General features: G+C 58.7%; 2 protein-coding genes across 2 annotated transcripts; both read right to left on the bottom strand.

The window, feature by feature from the left end:
* Positions 1–1,550: 1,550 nt before the first annotated feature.
* Positions 1,551–2,005, bottom strand: A1Q1_07099 (uncharacterized protein; the record flags this gene model as incomplete). Its single annotated transcript, XM_014327348.1, has 3 exons — positions 1,551–1,638; positions 1,689–1,803; positions 1,900–2,005. The coding sequence occupies 3 exons, from the start codon at positions 2,003–2,005 to the stop codon at positions 1,551–1,553; spliced, it is 309 nt and encodes a 102-aa protein (XP_014182823.1).
* A 15,909-nt stretch (positions 2,006–17,914) lies between these two features.
* On the bottom strand, positions 17,915–23,944 carry A1Q1_07098 (small nucleolar ribonucleoprotein; the record flags this gene model as incomplete). The annotated part of the gene is made up of 6 exons (XM_014327347.1): positions 17,915–18,583; positions 18,634–19,961; positions 20,045–20,285; positions 20,539–22,344; positions 22,410–23,845; positions 23,896–23,944. 6 exons carry the CDS (start codon positions 23,942–23,944, stop codon positions 17,915–17,917), a joined length of 5,529 nt encoding a protein of 1,842 aa, XP_014182822.1.
* Positions 23,945–24,594: the final 650 nt, after the last annotated feature.

Raw genomic sequence — 24,594 nt, 5'->3', positions numbered from 1 at the left:
ATCTTCAAGCTAATGCCGGAAACGAGTGGGTGCAGGTATCAGTCTGTAGGTCATGGCACGGAGGTTAAGCCAGGCGTTGCTGTTGAAAAGTTAGACGCGACTCTGGAATGGGCGAACTCTTTTTGGGGCCGGAGTTGCTGGATGTGGTCCGTTCTGGTGCGATGGCGATGAAGCAGGAAGGCAGATGCTGCTGTTTACCGAGCAGTGCTGGGCGTTGCGAGGAGAGTGCAGTGACGTATTGGTGTGCAAGGCGTTGGCGGAGGCGGCGAGGAAGGGGCGGCGGCGGCGAGAAAGGTGGGGTGGTAGTGGTCGGTTTGTGGTATACGGAGATGATCGATCGGAAGGAAGGCGCGGTGAGGGTGAGGGCGGTGAGGGTGTGCGGGCGGATGGAATGTGGTTGGGTATGTGGGAAGGGGGATGGGCAGGGTGGGAGGGGAAGGGGAAAGAAGGAGGGATGGGGTCGATGGGAGATGGGCAATGTCGGAAGGGGAGGAAGCGGTGGTTGGTGAGAAAGGAAGATGGAAGAGCTGGCGAGGTGACGATGATCGATGAGTCGTCGGATGATTGTAGATGTGTGTGTCTTGACTGGGACTATCGAAAGCGGGATTGGGTTTGGCTGGGTGTGAGTAAGTGTGAGGGACGGTGGTGCGGGTATGCGAGGGGGAAGGGGGAGGGGAGGGAGGTCCGGTGTGGGTGGATGGTGGTGTGCTTAGTGTGTGGTTAGGTTTTGGTTTGTATGGAGTCGAGCAAAGTCTAAGTGGGAGTAGGTTACTCGTTGGTAGGGGATTGAATGCGAGGCAGGGCAAGGAACGCCCAAAAGTATGAAGTGAAATCCGAGCACCGTCTCAAACTCGAAAAGGGTCCAGGGTTCAGCAGGACGCATCTCAGGGTCAACTCCGTTACGTCCTCCATCCTCCAGGGTCGCCAGGGTCCGGGTCCTGGCCCTGCTGGGTACTCCTGAGCTTCCTGAACTCCTGACGCTCCAGGATGCTCAGCTTGCTCAGCTTGCTCAGCCGGAGACAGGTCCCAAGGCGTGCAAGGGATGCATGCCATGTCGGCCATGCTGTCAGCACTCATGCTATCCAACAACCACGGACAAACATCAGCCCCAGCTGCATACAGAAATGCTCAGCATGGCCCTATCTACCCATAATCGGCAGTATCGCCTGGACAGTCGCAGCATCACAATCCTAATAACGAACGCCGGGTGTTGTAATCATGCCTGGATGGCCATCGTGGATATTAGTTCGGCTTCAGCCCACACAGCTCGCGCAGCTGCGCCATTCAGTCCCTCATGCCAGACACTCCGCGACACCCGGCACTGGCTTGCGGCGTCGGATTCAGCCATGACAGCCATGGAAGCCATTGCAACCCGGGTCGCCGGGTGCCGAGAATCACTATGCGCCAGGCGGGCAGTCGGGCACCTGGGCGGCGGCGCGGCGGCGGCAGGGCATTCGAAGTAAGACTGAAGCAGCTCGTTGCAGTAGCGAGTAGCGTGAGCGCTGCACAGACACCTGCATGGTCACTGCTGTCCTTGCATGCCGATGAGCTTAAGGAGCGAGTCGGCTAGGATCGATCGCCTTGTCTGCCCTTCTCATGTCCAGCCTCCTGTCCTGCAGTCCTGCATGGCCTGATCGACTGCATGCTTAGTGATCAGTGACGGCACCGAGGGTAACCGCCCCACCTACCGACCAAGTAGTAAGCCAGTGATGATTAACTTTTCCAACGATTTGCCGGTCAGGCGGGCCCTACTGCTTTCTGATTCGCTGGGGGTTCGCTTCATGTAACTGCGCATCTCGGTTCCTGCAATCCTGCAGTCAATTTTCGAATGCATCACTCCCCGGTTCTGGTCATGATGCATGAATGCAGAATGGAAATGACTGAATGCGCAGAACGTACTGGAGTACCGGAAACCCGAGAGCTGAAGCGGATGGTCCAGGAAACCAAGGGGCATACCGGATACAGGAAACGCGGAGGTACTGCCGTATGATGCCGTGCGTATCATGATTGCATCTCCCGAGGCGCACCGTCGGGAGTTGAAAACCATGGAATGGTACGGTAGTGCGGCAGCGCGGCAGCTCGTTTGAGCGTAAAATAACGTTTCAGTCGATGAGTGGAAACCGCAATAAGCGAAGCAATCGCAATCGGCAATCGGCGACGTGCATCAGCTGGTCCATGGTACGGTATCTCGAAGTTTGCATGCCGGTCGGAAGCCTAAATGGTAAACAAACATCGAATGCGTATCTAATGACACCCTGCACCGTTGTGAGGTCAACCGGGCACAGAGACTTGGGTCTCGTGCTATTCGTTCACAAGACGACAACTGGTCGTACAAAGGAGGCGGGCAAGCGTATAGCTTATAGGTTGCTGGGCACTGGCGACGGTTGGTACCTGTGTTTCGTCAGGCCGCGCCAGCATAGCCTGGTCGGCTTGGGTCGGGCACATCGGAAGGAACCAGTGAGGAAGGTCTGACAAGTCTGTGCGTGAGGCATGCGAGGAAGACGAGTCCCTTTCGAGGACCTTACACTAGCAGCCCAACTGCCCCCATTCAACAGTCAGCAGCTCATATTCCGAGCATGCGACATCCGCGAAACTGATTGAGTCTTGCGACTACACCCCAAAGAACATTGGCGTCGTGAGCCAGCCCAAGTTGGGTGAGGTGCCGGTTCATCTGCCATCGACGATCAAAGACTTCGTACCGTCACTGAGCAGGCGCGACACGCGGTTGCTTACGTCGCACACGGCACGCTCGCGTGCATTGCATTACGAATCTCTGCGACTGAGAGATACCGAGAGGACGACGAGGAAGGACGCAATATCAAGGTTGTGTCGGACCCCCCACGACGGCTGCTTGCGACCCTGACAAAACGCACCCTGTACGTGATCATCTGCGGTTTTGCACCCTGGGCCGCTCCCACGCGATCCACGCGACTGACCTCTCGCCCACCATTCCGGTCAGCGCTGTAACCGCTGTTTGCTTTTCCGGAACCTATGGCCCCTGGCTGCTTGTTTACATCTGCTGTTGCACCAAACTCATCCGGGCAAGGCTGAGTGGCTCGGATATTCCGATGAAAGGACAACATCACTTGTTTGCAGATCGGATCGGTTCTCCTACAGCATCTTGGTGTCGAATGCCCAACAGAGAAGGTGGAGGTAGAGGTGCCAGAGGCGCAGCGATCGGGCCGCCAAGCAAGGGAACGCAGACGCGGGCAAACCTCGCTCCCTGCTGCACCACTCCAGCACGCAGCCATCCTGTCTGCCCTGCAGGCCAGCAAAGTACTTTCTCTGCTAACCCTTGCCCATCTCCCTCGGACACAGCTCATCCCAGGCGTGTGCAGAAGGTTACGCCAGCATCTCGCAAGCAACCTCATCTGCCCTGAATGGAGGGCTGGCCGTCGCTTTCCTGGCTCTTTCACGGCACTGATTTTCATACCTCGCGCATCATTTTCATGGCTGCGCTACGTGAACGGACGCTTGTGGCCGCTCACTGCTCCGGCGAGTGCGCGAGCGCCCACCGGACGGGCAGCGGGCTGTGTTTCTGGCTGCCGATGCTGTCATCGAGGCAGTCGAATGCAATGTTGTCGTGGGACTTTACATTCCTCGCAGTCGTCGACTCGCACTGAATGGCCTTGGTTAGTCTCATGCAATGGCGGCATGTCGGCCACGTCGCCGCTGGCCCAGCAGCGCTGGGATACCGGAGGTACTCCAGCGCACCCGCAGCTGCAAGCATTTCCCCCGCTGCCTTTCTCCGACTCTTGACCCCCAATATCCGGCTGTCCGCCCCCAAACATGCGTCGCAGTCATGCACAGTGAATGCCGGTGTTCGGTCATGGCAGGGCAGGATCTGGAATCATCGCCACGGCAAGCTGGGGAGGCGGAGAAACAATGTTGCATGTACGTCAGTGTCTCCTGCACCATCGCCGGCTGGCTTGCCCTTGGGCTGTCGATGTCAGGTGGGGGCGGCAGACGCCGCCAGAGGTGTCGGTTCCCAACCGTGTGTGCATTCCGGTCTCATCCTACCCAATCTGGGCATGACACTCGATCAAGTGCGGATTGTGCTGCGCTCGATACCTACGGCACGCGTGTTCTTTTCTTTCCAGCGGCTGTTTCCAGTGTGTCCAGGGTTGACCAGAAGTGCGTAGGAGGCTGACTTGTTCGGTTTGCGGTCACGACCAAATGCTCGTACGCTCATTCCCTTCGGATGCCATCCTCCGCACCACCAGGGCAGCAACCAGCGGACTGTGCGTTCCAGATGGCCCACAGGTAAAACATGTTAAGCATTTCGGACCTGTCGTATTCACCGTGCCAGCGACCCAAGATCCCAGAACAAAGCCTGCACTGACTTCCCGAGACAGATCCTGGGAACCTAGCCTACGCAGATACCAGTCAGCCTGCACAGGCGCGGTTTAGGCCGACTTCCGCTGTCGGCAGCAATCACTGAGGCTGCGGTATGCGGTACAAGCAAGGCGTAAGGGAGGAGATACCATGGTGCAGCACCTCATATACTGCGCGCTGGGGAGGGATATGCTACATCCGTGCCTCGCACCGAGCGAGGATTGCGACGTTCCCAGTCTCCAAGGCTGAGCCTGAGGACTCGATGTATGAGACTTGTGCTTCTGCAGCCTTCGGCATTTGCGAAGCGTAGCCATTAAGCCATTGCAGCTAGCAAAAGGCTGGAACTGGACTCCCCTGAGCTCACTGACTGATGCAACACAGCCGAGATCTGGTGTCCGAGCAGCCTGTCCGTGCATGCAGGATGCCGGCCGGGCACACCAACATCGAGCCCTGCATGGCCTGCCAAAGCACTACTTGCCACCTTGCCCGCTCTTGTACCCTGCAATATGGTGGATCGCAGGTACGCATAGTCCTGCCTGGCGTGCGTCCGGCACCGCATGCCCACTGGCTGACTGCACTCAATGGCCTTGACCCTCGCCGCCCCACTCTCCCTCACCCCAAAGACGCAGTTTCCTAACTTTTCCACTTCCGTTCCTGCCGCCTCCGGCAGCCTTGCATCCTTCCAAATACACACTGGTGCGCCGATTCCTGGCCGTTCCTGTACTGTGACTATTCTATCGGCGCATGCTCACTTCACCAAATACATTTCTGTCTGCTCGGCGTTGGGCCATTCGCTTACTAGCGGCGAGGTGTCACCCTGGCACGCGGCGCGAGGGGCCCAGACCCCTAAATTGCCGTCTGTCGTCATCAGCCATATCAGACATGAATTTTGCGTCCCGCCGTCCCGAAACTTCGGAACAATCGACCTCCCAACCCTGCGAAGGCCTACCAGCATTGCGGCCCTTGAAACCTCCGAGGGCAATCAGTCGATGAAGTTGGCATGCGCGGTGCTGGTCGCCGGTGACTGACGAGCATACCGGCGACTTTCCATCGTATGCATCAGTGCAGTTGAATTCGCCGATGCATCGTTGAAGGACAACGGCGAACTTAGCGGGTGACAGATGATAGAGCTGGCGTGGGTTGACCAGCCGATCGAGCACGAGATGGCGACGTGCGCAAATGACCCACGCCCACAGATTGCACGTTTCCGGGACACATGACCCGTGGAATTCGCATTTGTTTTGGGACGCACGCTTGTGTTGGAACAGTGGGTCAGTGGGAGAAGTGGGCTCCGAACCAAAGTTTTCAGAATGAAATGTTCGCCGGCAAGTCTTCGGCACGCCGCTGGCGCTGGCGCCAGGTGACTCCCCTTCGAATGGAATGCCAGTCCGCGGTACTGGACTCTGTTCAAGCTTGGCTTGCAATTTCGCTGTTGCGCTACAGGCGCTGAAATCAGTGCCACTTTGAAACATGAAGCGTGCGCCAAGGCTGGTTACGGGCTCCATTACGGAGTTTGGTACGGTGTCGACATAAAGCGTCGACGTCTCAAAGTTGTTGCCATGCGGTTGTTGGCATTCTGGCTGCTCATCCAGCAGGGTGTCCTTTCCGTTTGTCAAAATGCGGGGGACGTGCTCTCCCGCCAGCCGCGGTACGGTGCGTTCCCTCAAGACCTCCGGAACAGCCTGAAAGATGTCACATCCGCTCTTCTCTAGTAGGCGGTCCACGCTGCTTCCGATAGGAATGTGGCGTGTACTTCGGCATGAAGACCTCAGCTGACGTCGACGGAGGGGGTGCCCTGCAGCTGCAGATATAGTCCAGACCGCGGCAACGCCGCCGGCGAAGGAGAGAGGGCCACCGACGTTGCACACTGGGACATTTGCAGCTCCCGGTAGCTTTAGCTTGCTTCAGCCTCGACGCACTACGGCAGGCACTAACACGGCGAATTCGACAGAAGACAGCCAAGGGCCGTTTCATTAACGTGCCAACAACTTGGGTCAACTAAGACTGAGACAGACGATGCTGCTCGGCTTCGCCGCGGACCAGGAGAAATTGAAACTCAACTCGATGGTGTGCTCGAAAGTTGCGACGGCATGTACCGGTTACTGGCGGCCCACAAGACTGCGTATATTACGATGTTTACGAGGTGTGAATGCATAGATCCGACGTTAGTTTCAATTCACTGCGCGACCCAAACGTAATTGTCTCACCTAAATTGCCTGGGTCGTCATGTCACCTCACCTGGCCGAGCCAGCTCTCTGACACGCCGGCAGCCGGAGAGAGAGACTTGCCATGTTGAGCAGTCACTCATTGGGGTCTCATCCCTCAAGGAAGGACATTTAAGGGCCGCGAATTCTGGGAAATGAGTGTGGAGCCGAGGTGCGAGGTCACAGCCGTCGTGTCGCTTAGGGACACCCCTGCATCCGGCCTGGCCTCTGTCAAGTGGTGGTACGTCAGTCAGGCAGGACCTGCATTCCATCACGGCGCATCGGTCTCCAAACGTAATCAGTGCAGAAGGAATGCTCCAGCGCAATGCTGTCATGATGCCAAAGTGGATGCTGTCAGCGCTGTTTTCAATCGACACATCCGAGCGACCAGCACCCAGCCCTGTAATATGAAACGCAATTTACTTCGCACGCCGGGACCCCTAAACGGTCAAGCAGTCGACATGACGAGCCTTCCAACCTCGCAACCTGCGAGATGAGACGCGAGCCGAAAATGCTACAGACGCAGGGCCGATGTACAGTGACTAATGGACGTGACCGTGGCTGCGCCGCTGGTCTGATACCTGCTGCCAACCTGAGCGTCTGGCGTTGAGTTGTGCCTGGGCGCAAAAAGCGTAAGAGATCCATGGTCGCCAAACGATGACAAAAGCTTGAAGTGTGAGGTGTCAACAAGCGAGGACAGAGGTTCAAACGTGAGCGTGGGGCTTGGGCTTGGGTCCCACTGTTGACTAACAGCCGAGGGCCGGCAGGCCCGGCAAGCAACAGGCTGGGGGAGACGGCGGCTCGGTTTGGGTTGATCGGTTTGGACCTCGACGAGATTCCAGGGTCCAGTGACAGGGTATTCAGGGTTGCGTCAGAGTTTGAGAGTTTGCCCGCGGGTCTGAGGCTGCTGATTAGCCTGATTAAGGTACCGCTGCACCACTCCTGCGTTCAGCTCCTCGTGCCCGCGTGCCTTCCTCATCCTCACTCGACGCCGTTCTTGCATCTCCATCTTGATTTCTGATGCACTCTATCCATCAACCGTTTATTCATATCCACAGACTACACCGGCGACCACGACAAGCTACCAGCGGTGAGGAAGTTTCGACAGCTTATTGGCCTCCGCATGGCTGGTTGTGGAAGCGGCTTTGAGAACCTTCGCGGGGATTATCTATTCCTTGCAGCCGTATCCACTCACCATCACTGACCACCTCCCTTATACACTGGCGTAGTAGACATCGCTTCGCGACACTGTCATATCTCTGGGGAATCGAGCATCAGCTCTGGTGACCTGCGTCTAGACCGAGGAGGTCATTCTTCCCCCCTCACCATCCTGACTCCTCTTGAAACATGAAAGACATCGAGAATCTCAAACACGCAGCGGGCAAAATGGAGCTTGAACTTGTGTCTCATGAGCGCACAGTCCAACACCGAGGCTTGCTTGAACCTCAACTGGATCTCGTGGGCGTAGTCTCGCTGACAGCAGTGTCGAGCAATCATCGCTCGTTCTTCCGGTGAACGTTGTTCAGCACCGGAGCGAGTTCACCCGTCCACTCCTAATGAGGCCAAACTTGAGGAGTCTCGCAAGTCGCCTACGGCGGCTGGGAGACGAAGAGCTGATGGACGCCCAGTGACGATGGGCCCCTTCCCAATATATGCGCGCGGTCCTGATGTTGTGCTACCTTTTCATCGGGCATCATCTGGGCGTCCGGTAGGAGATTTAGCAATTCCAACGTCATCCAAGACAGCATCGCAAGCCAGACATAATTCCATACCGCTCCCGTTAACAACTGTACAGTATGGGGCACCGTAACCATCTGTGGACTGCAACATCTTTGCCATGTCCCCATCGACACCAAGGGCGCCGCATAGCGGCTTCGATGTAATGGACTTCCCTACCCGCTTCAATGGATAACGGTAGCAGGTTGAGGCCCCACCAGAGCTTCAACGACTGGTTGAGCTACACTGTTGTTCAGTCGTTCTGCCACACTTCCACCTCTCCAGTCTGAACCTCATGGTTGCATTCTCTCGGTGCCCGACTCCCCGAAGTTCGCGGAAGAGAGTGGCGTCAGTGATGCGGTGGCACTCGCTTGTCGCTAATCGGTTGTCACTGGCATGTAACGCTCTCCCGTCACATGTGACGACTGTGGACCTGATCCAGATCCTTGGCTCTAAAGTCATCCACCCCCGAGCTCCTTGCTCGAATTGCTGCGGACTCTGCTGTCATGGAGGGGGGTGTCTTGTGCATCCATGCGCCACTGAAAGCTGGACAGGTGGAGTCTGTGACGCTCCATTAATGAGTAAGGGACGGTGGCGTAATGAGGCGTTCCGAGTAGTCGCTAATGAATAGTGGGGGGAGGTTAGAAACCTCCGCGGGTGGATAGGTCTGCAGAGGTGAGTCAGGTCGAAGATACGCACCCCTCAGGTGCGGTAGGACCATCTCTTACAGCGCAGATCTCTGCCAAAGGAGAAGCTGAGCACAAGACAGGATGTGTGACCCTTCCGTTACCGAGGCACTCTCAGCGGAGGAACGCGCAGGGTTCCTGAAGAAAGGAACACAAGCAGGAGTGCACGAGGAACAGTGATCTCTGGGTCCACTGGGGCGGAAGGACCGATGCGATCCCACGTAGCTTTGGAGGGCACGGGCAAAGCAGCTGCGAGAGAGCACCCGTACACCCGTGCCGTCCTAGAAGGGTCGCAGGGCCGTTAGGGACGGCTGTAGGGCTAACGCGAGGAAAACAAGGTTAACACGACACAGGTAGACGTCGAATTTCCCCAAAACTGGATCGGAAAAACTGCGCGAAAACGTCTGACCAAACATAGGCAGTGGACAGTCACCGCTCAAGCAGGTGATGGGACCACAAGGTGCGTGACACTTCCACTCCCTCGCCTGATCGGCCGTCATTCGCCCTAGAAGCCCTGCCCTTCACCGCGCAAAGCGTGCAAGCATAAGCTTGGCTGCCCTGCCTGTGTGACCATGCAAAGCCTAGTCAGCACGGAGACTGAATGTAGCGTGAACTCTATTACACCCTGTTCAACCGAACGAGTAATCATCTTCCCTTCAGTCCCGTCCAAACCTGGTTCAGATTGCACTGCGCTCTCTCACGCTGCCACGGCGAACCTCCGTGATTGTGGTACGCCCTTTGGAATAAAGGGAGGTCCGTCGGAGGCTGAGCCGGCGTGGGCTGGCCAGCCGCCGTGCCACCGCGGGGGCTAACTCCTGCAGCCGACTAGCAGAGTCTGCATGAGTCGTAAACGCTACACAGACCACGAGCGTCGTGGCACTCGGGCGCTCTCTTAGATCTTCTTCACAGCCAGAAGCTTGTCCCCTCTTCTAATGTCTCCGCACAATCCTTCACAAGCGCTAATCCATATCCGAACTCCACTCTCACATTATGTTTGAAGGTGGATGCTGGAAGTCTGGAACCGAGAGCACTCACTAGTGGGTGTGCTGAACTACTGGCGCTCTGGCTGCATGCTTTGCTGGCCCTGAGAACGAGGTCGGCGAGGCTTGGGTTGGATCTGCAAGGATGAACAATAACCTCGGCGGAAACTCGCACCAGGAGAGTCTTGCCCGTTCGACCGCACAAATGACTCCCCTAACGGCGATTGACACACAGCGGTGGCTGTACTGTTGGAAGCAGATCTTCACATACCCGTGATACAGACAAGAATGACAGAGCGAATCGCTCGTGACTGTGCAACCAGCAGAAGATTCCAGGGCTGCGGGCAACGCTGTCCTCTGCGACCCTCCGCATCGGCCAAAGCAGTGCCACCGCACGGACGGGCGGGCAACTGATAGCATCTCGCACGACTTTTGTTGTGTGGATATCGGCCTTGTCATTATGTGCTGGGATCAGCACGGGTGTAGTGGCGGCGACGGTGCAAGTTTAACTGGTGAGCCGTGACCTACGCTCGGTTCACTTAGCCAGCCACGCACGGCCTCACCCCTATAGCTGTGAGCCGTAAGCCTCTGCAAAACTCTGAAGGGCGCGCACAGTGCTGCGCACGCAACACCGAGCACCCCACGCCACGCCTCTTCCCATCGCCGGGCATGGCACCCTCGAATTCCCATGAGCCGTCGGTTGGAAGCTTTGGAAGCTTTACACTTCTTAGCCCCCGAGGTCCGCGCAAGGATGTGGCGCTACCTGGTCTTCCGGCTCTTACCGTCGCCACGCTGCTTACAGCAGTCTCTCATGTAGATTCTCAGATTGCCGAAGGCTCCCTGCTGCCACCCGTGCAAGCGAGACCCATTCACCGGAGCTGGGCTGGGATGGCTATTTCTCTGATTTCCTTGATTGCATGTTGCCTCACCCCCACTCTCTCAGACGACAGCCTCCCCCTCCAGTTCCCATCCGATGCCTGACAGCCAGCCAACGAAGGTGGCAGTGGCGCGAGAAACAATGACTCGAACGACCACCAGACAAAGGGATACTTTACAGTTTCGCGCGAGGGCGCGCCACGGCGTTGCGCCATCGAGCGCAGCTCTTCGAGTAGAGAGGCAGTATGGGTATTCTGGGTCAACACAGTGAGGGTACAAAGAGCGTGTGGCTGGATAGTCGGACTGGGACCGAGCGCAAGCGAGCAAGTTCGGGGCTTGCATTTGGCTGGCAGGGCTGGATGGGGTTTGGGGGTGCGAGCGTGAGCATCGCGATGCAAACGGCGTCCGATCGCGGGTGCTTCGTCGCGTTGCGCCTCTGGAGTGCTTTCAGCGACGGATCCGAGTATTACAGGCACACTTCCAGGAGGGCCGGTGGCCAACCAGAAGAACAGAGCGTGCGGAGGACTTGGAAACGGTTAGTCTGTTGGGCAGTGGCTGTGGTGGCGGCAGCGACTCCTGAATCCTGGGAGCTGCGACGTGGGAAAGATATCCACCCGACGTCGGGTTGTTGCGTCGGAGCGTCGGAGCAGCCGCTTGGCTCGCGCATCAAACACTGACGTGAGCTGGCGTGCAGATCTGACGCGGCGCTCGAAGTCGCCATCATAGGCCAAACCGGGCGATCAATCTCGGCATTGCGTACCTATCGTGGCCAGCTGCAGATAGTGATGATCAATGCATCGTTGGATCCCGCAGAGGGACAGAATGATTACACCCGCGCCTCACTGAAGCTGAGTGTCTCACATCGTCCCATATCGGTGCAAGTGCCGCTGGCGCCGTTGGGTGAGTGGGAGGTGGAGGCGGATGTAGAGGCGAGTGGGCAAGGAACTGCCCGTTGGTCTCACCCAAGGGCGGAGGAGTTCCGTGCGGCGCTTATCGTGCGGCTGTGCTGAGGTGGCGGCGCGCAAGGGTTGCAGATGCTTTCCCTATTGATGGCGTAGCATGGCGTTCAGGTGGCATCAACAGGCGTAAAGTTGGCGCTGAGGCTGATTTACAGGGTCGAAAAGTCCTGTGTTTGAGCAGACGAGGGCCTCTGAGACAGCGATCGAGGAGCCGGCAGATTTCAGGCCCTGGTTTTGTACTGATTGCCCGCCTCGCCGCCCGCTGATGCGGAGACGTCGGCGAGCAGTGTCTCGGCGCTGTCATTCATAGGCGGCGCCGGCGACGCCACCACATCCCACTCCATCTGAGACGCGGCAGATTGTGGGGAACTCCAGGGAGGAACGATAACGCACGATGTCTGATGTGGACGGGCACTGGCAGAGATGGGCCCGTTGGACAGTTCATGGTGCATCGAGGTAGCAGGCGAGTAGACCGTAACAACGGCGGAACACCAAGTCTGGATGCTTCGGCGGCACAGACACGAACGCATCAGCTGCTACCAGTATCGTAACGGCAAAGGGTGGTTAATCACGGTGCAAGCGCTACCCTTGCTGAACTCCCTGGCAGCCCGGACCGAGAACAGCAAGAGCGGGTTAAGCGATGCCACAATTTTTGCAGCCCGTCACAAATCCACACATGAAGCCACTGGGTATCGTGCTTGTTGCGGGCAGCTGGCTAGCAGCGGGGAAGTGGTCTGAGAGCTGAAGAGCCGAGTCCTCCTGCGAAGCAATCACAGATCTCACATCGGAAGGTAGCTCGAGTGATGTCAATATCTCAATTATCAGCATTGCTAAGAATCTCCTTACAGTAGAGGGTGCGTTTTGGCCGACGCTTGTCAAACTCTCAGCCGAGATCATGCATGACATGTCAATGCACTTGCTGTTCGCGGTGTGCATCACTGCACAGCGTCGGCGGAGATGGTAATTGCTGTATTAGTAGAATGCCGACCCCGGCCCGATGGTGCGGGTGTGACTCAGGCACGATGCCTGATTGAGGAACCGGGCTACTGGTCGCTCAGCAATCGATCCAGACTGTACTTCCGGTATTCCAGCTCATGGGCGTGCCCGCCATGTATGCATGCATGCCAGATGTGACACAGACAGACGCAGGTCCAGTCTGCCGGCGGTGTCGGTTGCGGGCCTGGACGAGATCGGGAGGCTTGCATGAACATTCAGGGTTGGTGGAGTGAGCAGTCTTCGACCCAGCGTTCCGAGAGTCAAAATGGTGTCCCCGGAGACCCCAAAAGCCCCTATTGGGTCGGCGGCAGCGAGCACGGTTGCACGCCTCACTGAGAAGACTGCTCTGACAGGATGCAACGGCTCGGCAGTGAGGGCTGGTGATCCGCTCGGTCCCGTAACGTCTCCGCGAAGGGAAGGTATTCTTCGTATTACTCAGGCCAACGTCGCTCCCAGAGAGGGGTGCCAAGGACTGGTATGAATCGAAGACGAGCAGCCGAGCTCGTGATCTGTGCCGTCAATCGAGTGTCCGACGCGAGTACCCGGTAGTTAGGACAGAGTGAGTATCATCCGGTACCGTCAGTCGTGTCCAACCAGCCTCGAGTTGCAACTGGCGTGAAGTCATCACCACGCCCAGTGGACATCGGGAAAATGCCTCTGGCAGATGGAGAACATGCAGTCATCCACTCCTAGTCCTCACAGTGCGCATCGTGCGCGGGAGAGCACGGCCAGGGTTGGGATAAACATGTCATTTTGAAAGTTAGGGCCTGTGGCAGCGAGTTAGCAGCTCAAGAGGACGGCGAGGGCTGGAGACGAGCATGACCCTGCGAAGAGTTTGCTAGTAACGTCTGAACGTCGTATGGAGCCGAAGGGTGGATCAACGATTAACGGTCGATCAAACGGTCGGTTGATCAAACGCCAGTGGATGGGCCTTCTGAAACCGTCGTCTCCTCTCGTCTCCAAAACAAGGGGCCGTTGGGGAAAGGCGAGCTGGACCTTTGACGACTTGGGCCGCCAGATGCAAACACTTTGGCAATTCACCGGTTATCTTTGCGAGGGATCGACGACCGGAAGGATGCGCCGTCAGCTGCGTTGAGACTGCCATGACGTGGGCCAGCAAGAATCCAGCGCTTCGAATAATGTCGAAAGTGTAAGACCACGTTCTCGGGATCTGATCGACATCTTGATGCCCCCGACAATGACTTGCAGTCATCACGAGCCGGGTATCTGCACCTCTCGTACCCAAATGCTTTCCTTCTGGTCGTTCATTCGAGGCGCTTTGGGTGGCAATTGCGTCACATGGCCAATTGATGTTTCTCCGAGGCCGTACCTGAGTAGCCACTCAGTCGATGAAACGGCCTGTAGGGGATCGTGACAACGTCTGCCAGTGTCGTCGTGCATTCATAAGGCAATGATGTCGAGTTGATGGCTTCGTGAAAATATGGGGACGGTGTGATGAGGTTGAAACTGCTTGAGGAAGTTGACGTTGAGTCATTGCAGGGCCCGTTGCGGGCATCGCACCATGGCCGCGACGGACCCTCTTCGCAGCCAGCGGGTTCCAGGCTGAGACTTCGATCGAAACAAACATCTCTTGTCTGAAAAACCGAAACTAACGAATCAGTCGGAGTCAACCAGAAGGACTGCGGGGCCGCGACACTCTTCCCAACTGGGAGAGCGTCCAGGCGCACGACAGCTGAAGACGTTGTCATTAGATTAGCGGCGAGCATGACCAAACCGGAAAGTGGAAGTGTCGCCGAACACGCAGAGGTAGTCTTGAACGGATTATGCGCTGGTCTTGGGCCATCAACCTAGTCTCCAGGGAGTTTCAGCCACGGCTAATAGAGGACGTGGCTCGCGGAGTGTGAGCGTTGATGCTACCTCCGACGGAAGCCAACTAATAGCTCGTCGATCACCCACGACCGGGTGAGAAGATTGCCCAGTCAGCTGGATTGACCGACTCCGCGCAGCTTCTAGCCAAGGAGTGCCGATCATCCGGCAGACTGCTAGCTAAGAGTGGCCCATGAGCCGCGGGCAACCCCGAATAGCCTCTTTACGTGGTCGACGTAGCGAGCGGGAGCCAGGTCGGCGATCCCGAGACGTACAGCTGCAGTCAGATTCGTCAGCGCGCAGCTCCCTCAATATCCACAGCGTGTGCAATGCTGCAGGTGTACCTTCAATGCAGATGCCACCTTAACCCCTCGGGGCTTCCGTCGTTTGTAGGGCCGGCCGATCGGCCATGGGCCCGAGGGGAAGCTGCCTGTCTGTCGACATTTGTGCGGGGATCGATGACGGGAGCCCAGGCGCACGAACACCATCGCAATGGCTTAGACGCGACACTGGTGAGACTGGTCGAGCAGGGACAAAAACATACCGATCCGTCGTTCAGGCTTGTTGAGAGCAGAGCATGCAGTCCGGGCTGAGGACACACGCCAATCAAAGCTGCAGAGGGGTGAACATCTCTGGTCGAGTGAAGGAAGGTGCGTAGTCGAAAGGTAGATGAACGCATGTATTTTCTTCACCTCCACATACCCGGTACCACATACCACAGACGTCGCACGTCCTTCGGGCAATGGCAGAAGGGTGATGGCGGTACTTCTCGGTGATGTTTTCAGCAGAAGCTTCACGAACTCTCATTAGCCATAGGGTGCCCACCCGACCGTCCTTATCAATGACCCCCAAGGGAAAGTTGAAGGCACTGCGGAGCGGGCAAGCACGGGGGAACGCAGCCCAAGCGCAGTCAGGATAACGGAAGGGGTGTCATCCGACTGCCGGTATGAGAAGGCAGAACAAGGGTGATGGTAGAAGGTAAGCTCGCAAGACGTCCGCTGGCACCCGAACGACGAGCGTCCAACCCCTCAACTGAGAGCCACCGCGCTTCGCTTCGTAGACGTGAGACAGGCTCCCGTAATGATGACTGTTTCGCACCTCTGCGACGAGACAATAATCGAGGTCAGGAGGGCTGATTGCTCAGGGCCGTCGAGCAGCAAAGCAACTGGCAGGGCCGCTGCGCGCTTATAGCCGATCCGGTCACTGAAATATCTGTGCCTTCGAACACTTCAGTATGGCATCCCATACCTCAGTGAAGGTGGGCACCGACCCCCGCCTGCAAACGGAAAATGCGCGGCCAACGTGCAGAGTCACACGCACAGACGCTGTGTGCTTTTAAGGCGCACCACTTATTGTGCGCCTTCGTTGTAAGCTTATGCTATTGCGATGGGCGTAGAGACGAGTCCCCGGATTTGAGTTATGGGAATCAGTGGGCGTGTCCTGAATGTCGTAATGGGCCAACGCCGACGAAGACGAGACCGTGCCCAGGGCCAAACTAACGACTAACCTATATGACGTGCGTGCCGAGGTATGTGCCGTCGTTTCACGGTCTTTCTATCGCCCAGGCCCTGTCAGGCAGACGGTTAGAGGAATATGCCCATCAGATGCTATGGTTAGAACATAGTGCGGTCAAGGTCACTAAGAGCGACAGAAACGTGGTCAAGAAGTCGCAAAAGAGTGTGACACACTGTTCGGCGACGTGCATCTGTTAGTCCTCCGAGTGAGAGGGCAGGCACCGGTGATGGAGTGCTGTCACGAGATGGAATTTTAGTTTTTACGTTTAAAGTGTAGAGTGTGGCTTGCGACCTCCCAAAGTCTGACGCTCCAAGAGAACGGATCCTTTTTGTCCGAGCGAGCGGACCTGAGGGAGACCCGAGCGCTCCTGGACGGTTCTTCGGGCTCGGCTGCTGACACATTCATTCCGCTCATTACCTCATTACCTCATTCAAGTCTGGCCCTAAGCGACCTGTATTTCGCTCCCTACTCCCCTATATTCGGATCTCAACGACCATCCTGCACACTATATCGTCACCCACCCTTCACCCATCCCCACCTTTGATCTCATTCGATTTACATCTACCTTGTCCGATTTCCCGCGGCTGACACTGACCGCACTGACGCGGAACAGACGAACCGGAAGGCGAAGGGTCGTCTGACCCTGCTTCCTGCGCTGAGTGCGAGCTGATTAGTCCTCAGTGATCAGAGACACGGCCTTCCTCACGGATATCACGGTCCTCAGAACCGCCGTTGTTACCGATTCAGGTTTTGGTCACTTATCCATCGGCAGGTCATACTCGCCCAACGGACAGCGAGTGAACTCCCAATGCTCGACTCTTATTCGGCTCACCTGTAAACTCTCTCCCGGGACGACGGAAGGATCTCGATTGCTCGCGTCATAACATCTGGGAGATAACGATGGGCGATTGACTGTTAGAATCCTCTGAGACAGCGCGCCCCGCTCATTGCACGGATATCCTAGCGATAGAGTCGACCCCAGGCCTCTTGGAATGTTTGTCCTCATACGATGTGGTCGAAGGCCGCAGTAATAACCATTATACGATATCCCCCCCCCATCGCCAGGAAATGGCAAGGAACGGGCCAGCCTTGCCCGCCAGAACCGGACATGCCGGCTGTCTTAGCCAGATTCGAGTATCCGGAAAGTTGAACTGCAGCCTGCCCGCAGCGTTGCAGATCGTAGAAGGGAAGATTCGACTATTTCGCCCATCCTGGGCCGGGCTACGGGACGGTGCAGAGCGCCTCGCCTCCGGACTGACTTGGCTTCTCCCGATCCGAGTTATGCTCACATCAGCACTTGCAGTTGTCGGTCGGCGTCCCGGGACGTGAGGACCGCACCAAAGTCTCTGACCTCACTCTTCGAGATGGATAATGCGAGAGTCGCCATCGCTCACGCTGGTCGCCTTCCTCGCGAGGCCTACTTCGATTGTCGCAAGCAGGCTGTCGCACCGTCGTGTGGAGGATTTGCTGCGAAGCAAGATACAGCGTTGAACGATCACAGCCAACGCAAGCGGAGCATCGTCCAATCGCTTTCAAGCGTGTTTGCCCAGCGGGACACCGGTACGGCTGGTCGTGAGCTGCAGTGGAAGAGGAGGGTGGTGGCAGACCGAGCAGGCACGACGCTAGCAGGAAACAAGGCAAAGCGAAGCCTCACTTGTCAGTGCGACTCACGGTCACGCGAGATCAAGGGTGAGTCCGAAAAGTAATGCGTCATGCAACCGGGGCAACTAGGCTCGAGTGTGGATGCAATAGTGTGATGTACATTGTCTCTATGTCATGGTGATGTCTCCTATGCTGCCTCTCGCGCCAGGGCGGGCACACTACAATTTCAGGCGCTTTCCGTCCTGCTCTCCCTCGTCGCGTTTGCGCTTCTTGCCCTCCTCCTTGGCCCCCTTTCCGAGGACCGTCACGCCCTTGCCGCTCTTGACGAGCTGGTTCAGGGCCGCGTCCTTCTCCTCGCGGACCGTCATCTTCTTCTTGCCGTACAGCTGCGCCGTGGCGTCGATGCGCTGGCGCGTCGCCTTGCGCGCCTTGCGGGCCTTGGAGCGCGCACGCTTCGCCTCCTCGGGCGTCTGCTCGCTGCGCGCCTGCAGATCCGCGGCGGAGGGGCCGGCGAACAGCTCCTGCGGCGCAAGCATCGAGGTCGCCCGCTGCTGCGCCGGCAGCGCCGTCTCCATGCTCGCCGTCGCGATGTTGTCCACCGTCGTGATGGCCGCCTTGGGCGCCTTCGGGACGAAGTGCAGCGAGCTGAGCGCGTCCAGCTTGTAGCACACCTCGTCCCACAGCCGGTCGATCTCCTGGTGCTCCTTTGCGAGCTTGTCGTCCCGCGGATCCCGTGCTGTCGTGCCCGACGCCTCGGCGGTGTACTCGTCCTCGTAGATCTGGGCCAGCGACTTGGCGCTCTGCTTGTCGTCCAGCTCGAAGAAGCGCGAGGGAAGGAATGCTGTCGGCTCGAATGCTCGTACGCGGACCGGCGAGTCGAAGTTGCCCTGATTGTCAGTTGATGCAATCTTTTCGGGAAACTGGTCGGGATACTCACGTCAAGAATGCGCTTCTTAATCAGCTCCTCGAGCGTCGCGACGCTCTCCTCCGTGATGACCGGGACGGCCTTGGCGACGTGCTCGAAGTCGAGGTTCTCCTCGAGGAGCGAGTTCTCCGGTCGGGCGCGCGAAGACGCCTCACCCATCAACGTCCAGTCCTTGGGACCGATGGCCTGCTGCTCGAGCTCAGCGATCTGCTCGGCGAGCTCGCGCTGCCGCTTCTCGTGCGTAGAGAGCGCGACCTCGTCGCCCTCATCCTCGCTGTCCTCGAACAGATCCGTCTTCACCCGGTCCATGACGCCGTGCACCTCCTCTCCCTCGTCCTCGTCCTCGTCCTCGTCCTCGGACTCCTCGAATCGCGCAGCCTTCTTCTTCTTCTTTCCGGCGTCCTTGTCCTTGCCCTTCTTTGACGGGGCAGCGTCGCGTGCGGGCGGTGCGAAGAAGTCGGCGTACGTCATCTCGGCGGGGTTGTCGTTCGACGCGAGGAACATGGAGCTGAAGTCGTCGAGCTCAGGCTCGTCGTCCTCCTCGTCACCGCCGAGGCGGCCAGACGTCACACGCTCCGCCTCCTGCTCCTCCGTCATGCGGTTGAAGTCGTCGATGGAGAAGAACTCGTCGTCGAGCGTCGGGTGCTTGGCCTTCTTCCGCTTGCTTGGACCAGCGGTCGGGAATAGTCCGTCGTCGTCGTCCATGTCGACGTCGGGGATGTCCTCCTCGTCGTCGTCGTCGTCCTCCTCCTCCTCCTCCTCATCGTCCTCATCGTCCTCCTCATCGTCCTCATCATCCTCATCGTCATCCTCCTCGTCCTCATCCATCTCAGAGTCGGAGTCGCCAATCTTCGTGCCGTCCTCAAACTGGACAGTGTCGTCCTCGTCCTCGCTGTCGTCCTCCGAGTCGCCTTCCTCGTCTTCGGACCCGCTCGCGCTATCTCCCTCCTCATACCCTCCCTCGGCCATCATGCGGTTCCACTCCTCGATGCTTATCTCCTCGTCGCTCCCCATCTCCTCGCTGTCGTCCTCCTCGCTGTCTCCCTCTCCCTCCTCGTCATCGTCGTCGACCTCGGGCTCCTCCCCCGTGCCAACCTCCTTGACGACCTTGCACACGCCCTCGTTGCGGAGCTCGAGCTGCGCCCAGATCTGTTCCGGGTCCAGGCCGTCGACGGTCAGAACGCTCAGGGGCGTGTAAGGGAGGACTTCCTCCGGCTTGGCGGGTTCGGGCTCCTCGGCCTGTTGCCGCGTCGAGGATCGGAGGCCGATAGACGGGGGTTGCAGGATCGAGACGAGGAAGGGGTGCAGATGCGGGTGCGACTCGGGCTCGAGCGAGATGGCTGCGGGTCAGCTTGTTGCCTTCAACATGACTCCGAGCTTGCACACTCAAGGCAAAAGTGGGACGCGGGGCAAGAAAACATACCGTGGTCGAAAATGTCCTTTGTCGCGGCGCGCGCTCCCTCGGCGAGCTGCGCGTCGCCGTCCAGCGCGAGCAGGTGCTCCCTGTTCTCGAGCAGGGAGGCGAGCTTGTCCAGACTCTGCGGAATGGCGGCATCGGCGGCCTGTGTCTCTGTCGTCGACATCGCGGCGGCTCGAGAGGCGTGGGTCGTGGGTTGTGGTAAGGTGGTGTTGTCGCAGGTGGAGGCGATCTCAGAATTTTGAATCTATGATACAAATCGCGGACGGCTCACTACCCACGTGACTATCCGGGTGGATCATATAACCTCCACCTCTCTCTGCAACAACAATCCATTCCGCGTCGAGGTCAGGATATTGCACAGAAGCACAGCCCAGAGCGTGGAAGGCAGTATGATGAGGTTCATGCACACATGATATGCAGGGGTAATACAATAAGACTATCATTATGAACAGGCCAGTCGTGATCTATGTTTGCGGTTACGGGCCGCGGGTACTGACGCTCTGACCCGAGCCGGTCGGCATCGGCGCAAGCTCGACCTGCTTGCGCCAATGGTCGATGTTGCTCCCCGGGTCCTCGAAGGCGGGCATCCCCATGCCTCCCATTCCGCCCATCCCTCCCATACCAGGCATACCCATGCCGCCCATGCCCATGCCGGGCATGCCGCCCATCATCTGCGGCGGCATCATGGGCTGCTGCATCGGCATGCCCATCATCGGCTGCTGCATCATGCCCATCTGCGGCATGCCGTAGGCAGACATCGTCATACCGGGCATGCCACCCATTCCGTACGGCGAGCCGTAGAACGAGGGCATGTGCTGCATGCCTGGTTGCATTCCCGGCTGCGGCGACGCGCCCTTCCGCGCCTCATGCTGACGCTGCGCGGCGCCAGCATGCTTCCACGCAAGAGGCAGGTCGTCCTCAATCTCCTCGACGGTCTGGTTGGCTCCAGTGTTCGAGCCGGAGGCAGACTCTCCACCCGCAGGTGACATGACCATGCGCGACCGGCGCGCCTGTCGGATGAGCAGCGGCTCATCGTCATCGTCGTCGTCGTTGGCAGGCTTTGAGATGGTCGGGACAGCGACGGGCGACTTGATGTCGGTGGCCTCACCCGATTGCGGGGTGGCACCGCCGGAAGCCTCAGCGGCGTCAGAGACGGCACCAGAGCCTGGCGATCTCGGCGAAGCCTGTCTGGGGAGTAAACCGAGCGATCCTGAGCTTGCCCCGGTGTCGAGCGAGAGAGGCGGTAAACCTCCTTTTTTCAGCTGGGAAAGAGGCACCTCCTCGTCACTGTCGGCCACCTGGGCCTTGATACGACTGAGGGGCACATCTTCGTCCGAGCTGCTGTCGTCATCGTCGACCTGCACCCTCCGGAGGCGCGAGAGAGGCAACTCCCCGTCCGAGGACTCGCTGTCGGATACAGGAACGGCGCGCTGCGGCGGCTGAGAGGACACTGGCCTGTTCCTGCTGCGTGCGCCGTTGCCTCCGTCCTCCTCGTCGCTGCTCTGGAACCAGTCGTCGACACCTAAGCGGCTTCCGGGGCGGCGCTCTGGTGGCGGTGCCGGCTTTTCAGGCTCGATAGACCCAATAGCGGGGCTCTCCGGCTCGAACGACAACGTCGGTGGGCGGGCGGGTACGCGCTCAGCTGTGCTGGCGTTCGAGCCATCGTACTGCCCGTCGTACCTGCCGTCCAGCTCCTCGATATCGTCGCTGCCCATGCGAGGGTCCATCATGCTGAGGCGGCTCATGCGCGAGTCACTGTTCATCGAGTTCAGCGAGCCCATCCCGCGCGTATCGGGCATCATCGACATGGGGCGGCCGCTCTCGTCAAACTGCGGGACATCCGAGGCGTCAAGCATCTTACTCTTGCGTCCCCAGCGGCTCTTGCGCTTCTCGGCCTTCTCGGCCTTCTTGCGCTCTTTCTCTGCCTCCTTCGCCGCTGCCTCCGCGTCCGCCTTCGACTGCGCCTCCTGGATGCCCTTGAGCTTGACCATCTCGCGCTCCCACACGGTGTCGACACCGAACACGGAGCGCGACTTGGCCATGCGCTGGTCCGCACTGTCGCCTCCATCGCCATCCGGCAGGTTCAGAGCCGGCACGTCGTGCATCGTGTTCGGGCGCTTGTTGAGTGACCCGGGCACAGACCGGGAATGCGGGCTCAGCAGGTCGTCATCGTTCTGAACGGGTGGCTGGAGCGGCGCATGCAGTGCGTTCTGATCGATGAGCGTCGACTGGCGCGCCATCATCGAAGGGCGGTTGTCACCCCAGAACTGGCGTTGCTTGCTGTGCATTTGTTCCTTGCGCAACTCGAGTTGATCGATGAGACTGGTACCCTGTAGTGTCAGTTAAGCAAGTCTGGAGTGAAACTCACGTAGAGCTTGCCGGGCTTGCGGCGCATGTGCATGTCCTCTTCCTCCTCGTCATCCTCTCCCTCGTATCCAGCGATGATCTCACCCTCAGCCGCCGTGCCTGCAAAGTACTCTGCGTCTTCGCGGTGTCCTCCGACCATGAGCGAGGAACGGAACGTCTTCTGGGCCATAGATAAGGGCACACCGTGGCCGAGGTTGAGGACTGATGCGCGCGCATCCTCGGGCAGCGGCTTCTCGCCAAGAGTGAAGCCTTCCGGAACATGCACCGAGTGCTTCTGCTTCTCGGTGCCCTCGAGGATGGACGGCATGACGAGCGTCTTGGGGCGGAGCAGCTCACGACGCTTCACGTGCAGCACGCGGTCGGTGTATTTCGGTGCACGGAGGGGACGGCCATACTCTGCCGCGGTCGGAATTTCATTCCATACACGCGATCCACGACGCAGGTCGTCGTTCGTAGGGTCCTCAGAAGGTGCGCCGCCCATGAACGAGGGCGCGCCCTGCTCGCCGTCATCCGAGTAGATCAGGGATGCGCGGCGCTCCAGACGGGGCGTTGCGAAGTCGCCGAACGAGCCCATCTCGCCCGACATGGAGCTGCTCGCACGCGGGCCCTTGCTGCTAACTGTGCTGAGCGGGCGAGAGCCGGGGAGGTCGATCGAGCGTCGCTGCGCCTCTATTGTCTTGGGGTCGAAGCGAGAGCCGAACTCGGGCGGCGGGGCAGGGAGTTCGAACGGGTTGCGAAGGACCTCCTGGTCGTGCTCGTCCTGGTTCAGGGGCGGGTTTGAGTACGCGCTCATCGCAGACTGTGATCGACTGTGAGGGCGGTCAAAGGTCGGGCTCAGGGGTGATTCGAGGGCGATTCCGGACCCAGGCCGCGACCCGGGCATGTGGGGGAAGGCCATCTTCGGCGGTGACTCGGGCAGCGGGACCATGACGGGCTCGCCCATGTCGTTGCGCACCTCGAGCGCGCCGATCGCGCTCATCGAACGCCTGCCCTCGAGCATGTCCCGCACGCGCTGCGCCTCGCTCAGCGCCCGCTCGGCGTGATCGTAGCTTCCCCGGCTCTGTCGGCTGTCGATACTGGGACGGTGATACCGGCCATCGCGGCCCTCGTACTTGCCATCATAGTAGTCCTCGTCCTCAACGCTCTCGAGATTGATCGATCGGGGGCCCGTGTTGGTGGAAAAGGCCACTGACCGTGTACGAGCCCTGTGCCGCGGGTCGCGCATGGTCGCATCAGCAGACAGGCGCGATTCGAACTCGGGGTCGTAGTCCCTGCGCTGGCCGGCTGACGACCGCGGGTCTCCGATGTCTCCAGTATCTTCGCTATCGATGCCGAGAGGCGGAATGTAGGGCGCGTTGTGAGCCTCGAATTGCCTGAACATTGCCGACTTCTTGTGGTCGACAATCTTCTGCGGGTCGACATTGTCGTTGTCATATTCTGGTGGTCAGCGGCTGGCAACTGGCGGGGGTTGAGCAGTGAGTACGCACCGAGGAGCGCGGCGGCGAGCGCCATGCGCGAGAACGAAGGTCCCGACATGGCTCTAGACGCTCGTGAGCATTCAATGGAGGGGGTGTGTGTCGACTGTGAGGAAGTGTGAGTGTTAAAAGCACACAGGAACGTTACTCACTTGGCGGCGTGGACAGATGGACAGGGACAGGACCAAGAATGGCACTATACCTCCGCCAGGTGTCCAGCCCTGTCTGAAGTCTGGGACCTGGTCTTAGCCCTCGCAACCAACGCGTCTCCCTGGCTAGTTTATGCATGCATGCTTCCTCAACTTTCACCGTCGTGCTGACATGAAGGTCCTCTTGTGCATGCACGTCGTTGTGGGGCTATTGTCCTCCACGCAAAGCGTCAGACTCGAAGAGATCTCCGAGGACTGCGTCGATGGCCATTTGTTTACACAGCCTCACAAGCGATAAAAACAAATTAGGTTTCAGGTTTCGAGATCGCTCAAGATATGAATTCGGTGAGCCAGTGGTCGCCGTTGGCTGACAGGCGGTCATTGTTCCCAGCTCCCCAGTCGCTTATCGACAGCGGATCACTACTCTCACATGGCTTTGAAGCAATCTTGTCGCGGCAGTGTCGTTTCTCGGCTGCGTGCAGGCTGCCTAAGACACCTGTGTCGTCGCTGTGTTGGCTCCCCAGGTAAGTGGTAGATCGTCGAATTCAATTCCGATTACTGA

Source organism: Trichosporon asahii (genome assembly GCF_000293215.1).
Source record: "Trichosporon asahii var. asahii CBS 2479 unplaced genomic scaffold scaffold00009, whole genome shotgun sequence".
In the NCBI taxonomy this organism is placed as follows: Eukaryota; Fungi; Basidiomycota; class Tremellomycetes; order Trichosporonales; family Trichosporonaceae; genus Trichosporon; species Trichosporon asahii.
The sequence above is the reverse complement of the archived record's forward strand: the minus strand, read 5'-3'. Positions and strand labels throughout refer to the sequence as shown.